Source organism: Lycorma delicatula, chromosome 1, assembly GCF_047948215.1.
Source record: "Lycorma delicatula isolate Av1 chromosome 1, ASM4794821v1, whole genome shotgun sequence".
Taxonomy (NCBI): Eukaryota; Metazoa; Arthropoda; class Insecta; order Hemiptera; family Fulgoridae; genus Lycorma; species Lycorma delicatula.
In genome coordinates, this window is record NC_134455.1 from 19,609,229 (window position 1) to 19,621,066 (window position 11,838).

Here is an 11,838-nt window from a genome sequence, read left to right on the forward strand (position 1 = left end):
TATCAAACTCAATAATCATAATTAATAATATATTAATTAGGACGGAGATGAAATTAAAATGTATTCGTAATATACTAAAAACGTTTTATTAGGTTGCAACAAAAGTGAATACGATTATATAAATTATCTGTGTATTATATCTGTGATTTATTTTTCAATATTGTATTTATTTTTGAAAAGAAAAAATAATCTTTACGTGGATACAAGAATTGTAAGAAGCTAAGTCAAGCTTACAAAAAGTTCGGAAATAGAAATACGAGTTTATATTCATATACACACACACACATACATATATATATATTTTTTTTTTTTCAGTAGTTTAAGAAACGGATTAATACATAAAGAAGCAGGAGATAAAAAAGAGTTCGATGTACAATGCATTAAAGCCCTAATATATTTATATATATATAGGCAGAGCAAGCCTATAAGAAAAATGGTTGGTACAAGAAAATAAGAAGATATAAAATTAACTAATAAAACGAATAGGTGGGAGTAATAATTTCTTATCGATCGGCTGAGATCAGTTATCAGAGGCGAGAATAACGAGGTCAGATTTACAACTGATGTTATCACGTCTACTTTTCTACTCGGCCGTTACAATCACTCGCCGACATAATATGTGTACATATATTACAAACACAAGCTCGCGCTTACAAGTTCTTTCGGCTCATTCTATTTCTTTCTTACATACATCTACACACACAAAGCCCTATTATTCTTCACTATTCTTTATGTATTCATTCGTATTCACCTTGAACATATTTCATTCATATCAATCAAATTGTAACAGTAAAAAGTACTTTATTCAAATTAATATATGTATATATGTATATTTAACATTAATGGCAACAGCATTTATAGGATATGTCTTACCATGAGGACAAATATCCTTCTGAGGAGCAACAGTAATTAAAAATTTAATTTCAGCAATTCCTTATATAGGAGAAATTGTAGTACAGTGAGTATGAGAAGGATTTGCTGTAGATAATCCTACACTAAACTGATTCTTTACTTTCCACTTCATTATACCCTTTATTTTATCGATAATAGTAATACTACACCTAATATTCCTACACGAATCCGGATCCTCTAACCCACTAGGTATAAAAAACAATATTGACAAAATTCCATTTCACCCCTATTTCACAACAAAGGATATTTTAGGAATAGTAATAACAATAATAATTAATTTAAATCCATTCCTCCTATAGATCCAGAAAATTTTACACCAGCAAACCCGCTAAGAACACCTCATCACATTCAACCTGAATGATATTTTCTTTTCGCATACGCAATTCTACGATCTATCCCTAGAAAATTAGGAGGAGTAGTATACCCTAATAATATCAATTATTACCATTAACAATTAATGGTAATAATGGTATTAATGGTAATTAATGGTATTAATCAATACCATTCTCAATAAAAATAAAATTTCAAACAAGATCATTCTACCCAATAAATAAAATAATATTTTGAACTATAGTAAATACATTTATTCTACTTACATGAATCTGAGCACGACCAGTTGAAGAACCATATATTATTACAGGACAAATCTTGACCACAATTTACTTTTCATTATGTATATATACGTATATGTATACATATATATAAGTATATGTATAATATGTATATATATATATATATATATATATATATATGTATATATGTATATATAGGCTTACAGTCTATTTTCCATCTGTACTAAAAATTATTTTATTTCGATACTTTACCTAGAGCCATATAAACCTCAGACAAAATAGTTAGAAAATTATAGTTTGAAAGTCATATGAAATAAATCGATTATCGTCGTAGATGATACAGGAAAAGTTTTTTTTTTGGTTTACTAAAGTAACAAGTAAAGAGCGACATAGCCCAATTAAAAAGGAAGCTCAGAGTATGAAATTATTGGTAAGTGAATAAAAGGTTCAGGACAAAAGTTTTGTATTTGGTGCAAAAACTGCGTTTTTTTTATCACTTATGTAATGATGGTAATAAAAAATCAGTAGACCATTCAAATGAGATTATATGGTATTACTAGTGTCAAGAAAAGTCTTAAATGAAATTGGATAAAAGAGATTTTGTAGACAACTAGCGAAATTTTGGTTGATGGAACACAGTACAAAGTACTAATCAAAATTAGAAAATACCCACGCTATGACACAACTAACATTCTTGATTATTTCTACTTTCAGTAGAAAACTCAGTTCCAACTTAATATCATCGTATAGAATTATATATAGTATATCCTTTTAAATCCTTAAATGTGCTACAGATATAAAAAAAAAAACAAAACAGAAGAAAGTATAATTTGTTTTCAATGGAAATTCTTTTCATCGCCTTATATTTATAAACAGAAGATAGGAAACAATGTGGTTATCATAATCTTCTTCTCATTCGGATAGTTGATTAGAAAAAGTAAGGTAATAAATTAAAATTGAATTCCAAAAAACTGTAAATTACATGAAAAAAGTATAGCCTACAAGATATTCGTTAATCCAGCATCAGCAAAACAGTACGGTTCTGTAGTGTAATCTCTCAGTTTAGAATTTTTTATAATACATACAAATAATGCAAAGAACAAATCTTTTAATTTTTGAGTGGACAATTGAAAGACTAAGAACTAGACATTCCGATTAAATTTAACTCTAATGGTTTCTCGATGACACACAGAAACACTTTTGAAAATGATCTATCTTTCTTAAAAATACTAACTAAATCATAGAAGAGGCATTTCAATTCCAGAGTTCTTTTTTGTAGGCATTACCTAATGCAGCTTAATATACGCTTTGCTGGTCCAACAAATAAATTTTCTATACGCATTTTACTACGCAATTTCTTAGGTAAAATAACAAAATAAATAATGTACAGTAATTTAGGTCTTTATTGAAATGACTTTGGAACTTAAACATATTTGAAGGTTAGATGTGTTCGGCTACTCTATTTTATTTTAAATTACATTATAAATCTGGTTCATGTATTCATAAAATATTAAGTTTAAAATTCTTAAGAATTAGCTATGCATGATAATAATACAGTATTAAGTTGTGTTTGTATCGATTTCTTTTTTCTTTTAACGTAAGCTATTCTTTAAGTAATAGGAAATAGTCAGCTGCTAAATGAAAAAAAAAATTAACTGGAAATTAAAGCGAGTTTATTTTATGTATTTATAATTTAAAAAATAGTCTCCCCTACTCCATCCCCAGGGAAATGCACTCACGTTGGCCGACGGCAAAATTTTGGAATGTTATCAAAATGAGTCTAACCAATGGGAATTTTGGGCCCCGAGGTGACAAGACCAATTATGCAGGCTAACAAGGGCGGGCATGTGCGTGCGTGCATACCGTGGCGGCAAGATCAAAGGCCTCAGGTGTGACTAATGACAGCGGCCTGCCAGATCACAAGGAGGGCCGACACGTTACCTCACGCTCCGACATACACACCTTCCACCGACCCTGTCCATGTCTACTTGCCACACCATCATTCTCTCTCGCTTTACTTCATCATTACATATCCTCTTAAATCCCTTCTCTCCACGCTAAACAATAATAGTCAGTTCTCCACTTGTAGCATTTCCAATAAGCTAATGCACATATCTCTTTAAGATAAATTACAAATCGGCTACTCCTACGTTCAGCAAAATGATACCTAAAAAATAATTTTATTATAAAACCATTGCGTAGTCAAAGCCGCTCAAAAACATTTATTTTTCTTAAATTATTCTTTTAACACAAAGATTACTGAATAGGCTATACAATTTCTAAAATCCGTTGTCTATGTATGTGAACCGCAATACCTGAGACCGTAAAAAAAATGAGCTGTAGAATGAAATCTAACTTTCTTATTCGATGGTAGTAGCTAGCTTACATACAACATTGAGTAATCATAATCACTTTAAGCATGTGAGGTATGTACTGATAAATATATTAACTTTTGCGGTCGCGCTTGTATTCTGCCGGTGCTTTAATAAAACCGGTTGCCCAAAAGAATCGAATCACAAATTACTTAACGTAATAATAGTAATTTTTTTTCGTAGCAAACGGATCCATTCTTCGATATTTCCATTAGATTAAATCTGAGACTAAATTTGACAAATAGCCTTTCATCCGGAGGTACCGGATTCGAATCCCGGTCAGGCATGGCTTTTGCACACGCTACAAAGATTGTCATTCATCTCATACTCTGAAGCAATACCTGAACGGTGATTCCGGAGGTTAAAAAAAAAATTAAATTCCTAACCCATTTATTGATACAAAGACCAGTAAAGTATAATTTCCAGTTTAATATAATATAAAACAAAACTTATCTGATGAAACAATGCGAGTCAAAAGTAAAAATCAGAGAATAAAATGCAGTAAAGATATGTAATATAATTTACTGATTCATAAAAGAGATAAATTAAATATGGAGAGCATATGTAATGATAAAAACGAAGGAATTTATAAAACTACGCAGTTCGTCATAACTTTATTTTTTTATATTTCCTATAAAAAAAAAAATAAAAAAAAAATAAAAAAAACTGAAATATCACTTCAGAATACACTCTGCATTTTCAAGGATAAAATTTAGTTATTAATTCTTCTTTATTAAGTCGGTTTAATTCATAAGAATAAATCTCTCTCTACATTTTCAGTAATATTTGACTATGGAACCCGATAAATTGGTAAAATTGAATTTCTTATACGAGTATTATGTTCAATGAAACGTTTAGTGTATTTAAACAAACATATAAATGCGTGCGCACGATGTAAATTTATTTTCAAAACTATTAAGGAATTTACATAAAACTTCATGGTCTGTTATTTATATTTATATAACCTACTATTTACAGTAATTATTTATTGTACTGTGCATATGTAATTTATTCCTCATAGAAAAAAAAGGATAAAAAAATTATTTAAAAGCTATTTAAATGTATTACAGTTAATTATATTGTAAATTATTTGTTATTTTTCTGAACATAGAGAAACTAAATTATGACGTTATTGACACCTGAGATGATGTCATAATATTGAGAAGTTAATAATAAGTTTCTTGAATACCGATCTTTCATCATTTCATCAGATCAATTTAAATTACAACCTATTCTTAAATTTGACTTCATTATATAAACTCGTCTTGTTTGCTAAGCTTGTTCGTAAAACGTACCGTAATTTCGGGCCGGTCTGTGTAATTAGGCGGTGAACTGCTTTTGTTATATTCGTATGCGTGGCCATGGAAAAGTGGTATGTCTTTTAAGACATTATTCGATGACACCTCATTTTTCTAGTCAATAACTGAAACCGAGCCGTGAATATATTATTCATATAACTATATAACTAATTTACATTCAAAACAGTGACCTCGCTTACCGAGTTTCCAGTCACAAGAGATTTACGAACTGATCATCATGTCCATAGCATAGTTGAATACTATCCTATGCAGGAAGATTATGATATAACAAACACGTTCACACACAAACGCGCATATGTATGTATTCGTATGTGTATATAAATGTGTTTTTAATAATCTGATTCACCAATTTTACTAAAAAATAAAATAAAGCTTATTATTAATTATAGTAGACATTTGAAAACAGATGTTTAATAATTTGTAGATAATACCTGTTATTTTGTACATAGATATTTCAGATTGTAGTAAAAATATATATATCAGTACAAACACCATTATTCTGTGTGAACAAATTGTACATTGACTTATAGCTAGTATTCCATTTCAGTTATTCATACTACACTCGCTGTTTGCGAGGTATTATCTTACATTACAACTGTTGTTAAAAAAAAAAAAAAAAAAAAATGGTTATTAAATTGTATAATTTAATAACCATTTTTTTTTTTTTTTTACAATATTTGATAGTCTATAAATTAACAACTAACTTCCTACCGGGATTTTATATATAATTCAATTTAATTTTCTAGTTAATATTTGGTTAAATCTTACTTTCTGCATCAATAAACCGAATAAAATACTATTGTAATTTAGTTAAAAGAAATTTATTTTTTAAATAAATAATTTTCCTAATACTACAAGCTGAAGGCTAAAATTTCGTTCTTAATTTTTTCTTTCAACAACTATAGTTGGTCTGAATTACTTTAAAATAAACTTAATTTCTTAGGCAAAGCATGACACGATACATTTTCGATGCATAAGAAAAACATATGGAAATATTTAAACAACTAATTAAAATTACTTTAGGCATTAGGATATCATGTTTTAAAAGAACTCTGAGTCAAGGTCGAATACTCTCGAGTTAGTTAAATCAAAATTATTGAAAGTTTTATAACGTGCCAGTGTTTAAGCATCACAACACGAGATTTATTCTAGGGATTTATCACAGAGCAACATACTGTAAAATACAAAATAAATATAAGTAATCTGTAATAAAAAATCTGGGAACACTGTATTCTTCCCAAAATTTGTGTTTTTGTTATAGTTGCGGCTGCACAAGAGTGAGCTGTACGCTTCTTATGGCGATTAGAAAGTACATACTCATAAAATATAATTGAGTAGAACGGTTATTGATTTCAGATTAACTCTTTGATTTAAAATCGAGTTATCTGATTCGAAGTTATTTTCTTAAGTAGAACATTCTTACTAAAAGAATGAGAGTGCACAACTGTATTTGTCACTCAATTCATTTTATAATCTGCTAAATCTGCTACATAAATTGTATTCAGTAATAATAAAGAACTGTAGCAAAATTACGATGTCTAATATTCTTAAACATAAATAAGAGACCTTTTGTTTGTCTATTACTTTTACTTCCTTGTACGAAGTAAAAGGTCTAATAAGCCCTCATTGAGAGCTTTTCAACGATATATCGTAAGTGGTTTTCATTGGTTCCAGAGTTATAGCTAAATAAAAGTTTAATTAATGAAATATTTGGATCTTACAAGGGGAAGGCACATCGGTTCGAATCAGACATCATCTCCTTTTTTGTTTAACTTTCTTTTTAATTTAAATATATTGATTTATTAATAATCATTAACCTTTGATTGTAAAAAAAGTTTTACAATAAATAATAATTCAATAATACAATAAAATATATATATATATATATATATATATATATATATATATATATATATATATATGTATATATGAAAAGATAGCAGAAATTATTAATAAAATAGAATTTTATGTACTTTTCATTTTCAAAAAACGTGTAAATGTAATTTAATAGGATACAAGGAAGTCACGTGTTGTCCATATCAGATTTTTTTCAATGAGAATCAGGTAGTTATAATTGGCGGGAGTGGTGGCGTCTCTGCCTTTCATCCGGAGGTCCCGAGTTCGAATCCCAATCAGGCATGGCATTTTCACACACGCTACAAATCATTCATCTCATTCTCTGAACCAATACCTATCGGTTGTCCCGGAGGTTACAAAAAAAACGCATGGTGTAAGTCGTTAGCTGATTTCAGCCAATATTTATACTACTTACAACGGTCGTAGCTAACAATTAATTTGTAGCCTTTTATTATTTTTACAAGCATTTCTTGTAGCAGTGACGCGTTTTAAATATCTGAAAAACAAAAGAGCTAATTATAGTTCTGCGAGAATTAATATTCATTACAAAGCCAGTATTTGTCGTAAAGAGTGAAGGATTCATTTGCAGGATCGAATACGACCTGGATTTCTACGGGCTTGAAAACGATTCACAACACCAGTTGTATTTTTATTTACAGCGATGTATTCAGCGCAGTGAAGAAGGCAACGGGATCCAGTTCACTCCTCTCTTTAGTTAAGCCTGGCTAAAATGCTTCCTACATTTAAAATATCATTTTTTATTTATGTGTTGTGCCTCATGTCACGTCACCTATAACCGTAAGCTGTCGTGGACAATTATTTCAATTGTCTCAGCCAATATTGTTAATAAGAATAATATTTAGAGTAAACTTCTCCTAAATATGACCTTTCTTTCTTTCTTTTTCCTGTTTAGCCTCCGGTAACTACCGTTTAGATAATTCTTCAGAGGATGATATGTATGAGTGTAAATGAAGTGTAGTCTTGTACATTCTCAGTTCAACCATTCCTGAGATGTGTGGTTAATTGAAACCCAACCACCAAAGAACACTGGTATCCACGATCTAGTTATTCAAATCCGTGTATCCTAAATATGACCTACCTGTATAAATAGTGCGTAATAAGGATAGAGTGGGCCTCTTTTATTCATTATTTTTTTTTTTAAATCAGCTTATACTTCTCTTATAAAGCAGGTTTTCACAGTACATAGCTAAACTAGATATATAAGTAGCATTAATATTAAAACCTTCTTTTAACGTATATATATATATACACACACAAGATTTGCTTTTTAAAAAATTATAAATTATAATTTTAATATAATTAAATTTATAATTATAATTTAATAAAATTATAAATGGGCGAAGAAATACTTAAAAAATGTATTTTTAGATAAAATATTGGGAAACATTAGAAGCTATTTACATTAAACTATTAAAAGTTAATTGTTTTTGCAGATACTGTTTGATTTTCACATCGATGAGAATCTAAACTTTTCAAAAGTATTTTAAAAGGGTAGAACAACTACCTTAGAAATAATAGTAAATTTGAGTTCATCGAAGATATCAGTTCACCGGAGGATTTTTATAAACATGCTGATTATTGTGAGTTTCCAAACAATAGCTTTCCAAAGTTAAACAACGGTATGGAAGTGTTAACAATGAAGTGGATTGCAGTCTGTTACTAAGAAGGTTTGAAAATAAACTTATATAACGGCTTTTGAACGTGGCTTAAGTCAGAAGGAAGATACATCTTACTTACTGAAGCTAAAATTTGTAATATGTATTATTAAAACGTAATGAAAATTAAAATATTTTTAAAAGAGATCAATTGTATTTTTGATTTTTATCGATAATTAATATGAAAAAAGATTAGACTTTCATTTGGGAATACAGTAGGTAAAAGATTAGCTTGCAGAGTAAGTTAGGTGATTGTATCAAATAATATGTAATCTGTATTAAATGCAACAACAGATTATTTACCTTAATTATTATCTCAAACATTATATAGCGTATGAAAATACTTATATTAATAAAAATAACGATTAATAACAACAAACAATGCAAGAAAAGCAAAATATTTTCTGAGTTCACACGCTGTTAAAATCCTACACACTTCTATACCAAGTCAGGTATAGGATTCGTTACTGTGTGCTCAGTATCTGAATGGTATTTTGGGTAAAATAATGTGCAAATTAAATATATTTTGCTACTTTGTAGAAACAAATCGTGGGTAAAACAATCAGGGTGTACCCGAAATTAGTCTTGCACAGATTATGCGCTGTACAAAGTATAATGTTGCAAGTCGATGCAAATAAGTTGTGTTAAAATGTAGCTTACTTTAGTATTTTTAAGGGGTTGTTGGGTGAAACTGTTCGATATATTAACTTTGTAATAAAGATAATACCGACTATACTTTGGTTTTTTAATCGTTTACTACCTACATACGTCATTTACAGTTGACTGTAGACTTGTTTCACGAAGATTTAACAGTATTTTAACCTACAAAATTAATTAAAACTTCTAATTTCATATTAATACACCGATATGAGTTAAGCTGATATCTATAACTTACAATATGTCAAGTATAACCGTTTACCGGTTTTTAATTAAAGTGATTTTTTTTTAAACTTAAGCCGTAATCTTTTAATGACCTTGTAATAAACGGTACTTGTTCGTAAATCATATTTCTTTCGTCACTAGCAGCGTAAGAAATACAAAGTCATTTTTATTAATACACCGATTCAATACATCATTCTTTGTGATACGATACGTAATAAATACGGACGACGGTAAGGAGGGGATATTACATGTAATTGAGGCGTGAAGAGCGAACAGCATATTTATTACAATTTCCTTTGTGTAACTAGAGTAAAGCATTAAGAACTAAACCGACATGAGCTCGAAGAAGATGACTGACGTCTTGATTTCATTAGTGATGCTCGCCACGCGAGTTACCGACGAACAAACAAACAAATAAACAAATAGAGAAACAGATAGGCTGACTGACAACAATCGAGGTGTGATGATAATATACGGTGGTTACTGCATCATCATGATGTTGTAATGTAATAGACCATCCAGATAATATAGAGACATCGGTAGACAAAACACTATGTCGTTAGGTAGACGCTATATTAGTTGTAACTGAGATGGCCCTTTTGTCTGCTAGGTTGATTTATTTTTATTGCGCTACTCTTTTATACCTCATTACCTAGAATATAATGTAAAAAACAAAAAAGAAAACCACGTATTCTTTAACTTACACCGACAGTGTTTTCAAAAATATTTATTAATATAACCTTTTTTTAACGAAACAACAATAAAAGATCTTAGTTTTAAGTTTAATTTCACGCCTTGAAAATTTGTAATAAGCGGCTTAATTTAGGAGTAAAAAAAAAATTATACTATTTAAATTAAATAATGAATTTTTTGTTACTTAATAACTGTCTGTATTTACCGATCGCAGTCACTTTTAAAGTTATTTGAATTTAAATACTATAATAAATGCGAGTTTCTGATGAAATATTTTTATCTTTATTAAATATTTCATGTAGCCTCAATCAGGCGAACGTATAACCGGGTAACATTTTGAAGCGACAAAAATTTAAATATTTTAAATAAGAAAACGGATTTTTTTCTTAATATAAATTATTCTGAATTATGATTTTTATTTGTTTCAGAGGGTCAGCCAAATCATCTTAACTTATTTAACTCCAGACAGCAGCCAAAAAAGAAAAGAAAATCAAGAACAGCGTTCACAAATCATCAGATTTTTGAGCTCGAAAAACGGTTCCTATACCAAAAGTATCTCAGTCCAGCAGATCGAGATGAAATCGCCAGTCAACTGGGTCTTTCCAACGCTCAAGTAATAACATGGTTCCAAAACAGACGAGCGAAGATGAAGCGTGACATGGAAGAAATGAAAAAGGATGTTGAAACCACAAAAGTGTTAGCGGCACATCAGTCATTTCTAGAGAACGTACAAAATCTCGGTATATTAAAAAAGAAATCTGTTGTGTCAAGCGACGATAAAGGCATGACTGTGGTTATTGAAAAATAATATTGCCCGCAGACTTTCAGTTTAGAGTAATCGAACGAATAAAATAAAAACGGAAAAAGTATTTTACAAAAATTTATAGAAAAAAATATGTGCGGTTAAAATATCTGTAATTTTGTTCTATATAAGAGACCGTCCATCTTAATTTATTGTAATCAAAGTTTGTGATTTTTAGTGGATATTAGAACAATTTACCACCAAACTTTAATTACGGTGTTGAATATAACTAAAATTTAATTAACTGTAATTTTAATGTTACAGATGTTATTCGATGTTTAATTTATGTTAAATGCATGTAAATTTTTTACCTTTAATATTGTAATGATATTTATTAAAAGTAATAAAATATCGACTCATTATATTTAGCAGAATCTATGTATATTAATAATAGATCATGTGCAAGTTAACATTTAAAATTTTAAATATTTAAAGTACATGTAATTTAGATCGTGAAATATGTAGTTGTAACTTTATCACTAAAAGTTTTGGAAGTTGATATTAGATAAAAATTTAAGAATTTTGTGTAAAATAACGAATTAGTAACAAGAAAAGAACTGATATTTTTCACTGGAAAAATAATTAATTGTTATATATTTCCACTCGTAAGTTTTTATATCCGAACATTAGAAAAAAAAACAAAATATATAACAATCATTAATATATAAGACGGTATTTTATCAAAAACTACAAGTAAATAAACTAAAAAAATAATCAGTAACAAAATAAAAATATTTAAAAAAATTATAATAA

At 28.9% G+C, this 11,838-nt stretch overlaps 1 protein-coding gene across 1 annotated transcript in view; it reads left to right on the top strand.

The window, feature by feature from the left end:
• The window catches only part of LOC142330140 (uncharacterized), a 217,618-nt gene extending 206,245 nt beyond the window's left edge, over positions 1-11,373 (top strand). Inside the window, exon 2 of the mRNA XM_075375269.1 lies at positions 10,712-11,373. Coding sequence (XP_075231384.1) covers positions 10,712-11,091 — 380 coding nt within the window. The 3' untranslated portion in view covers positions 11,092-11,373. The remainder of the gene's footprint in view (positions 1-10,711) is intronic.
• The last annotated feature ends 465 nt before the right edge of the window (positions 11,374-11,838 follow it).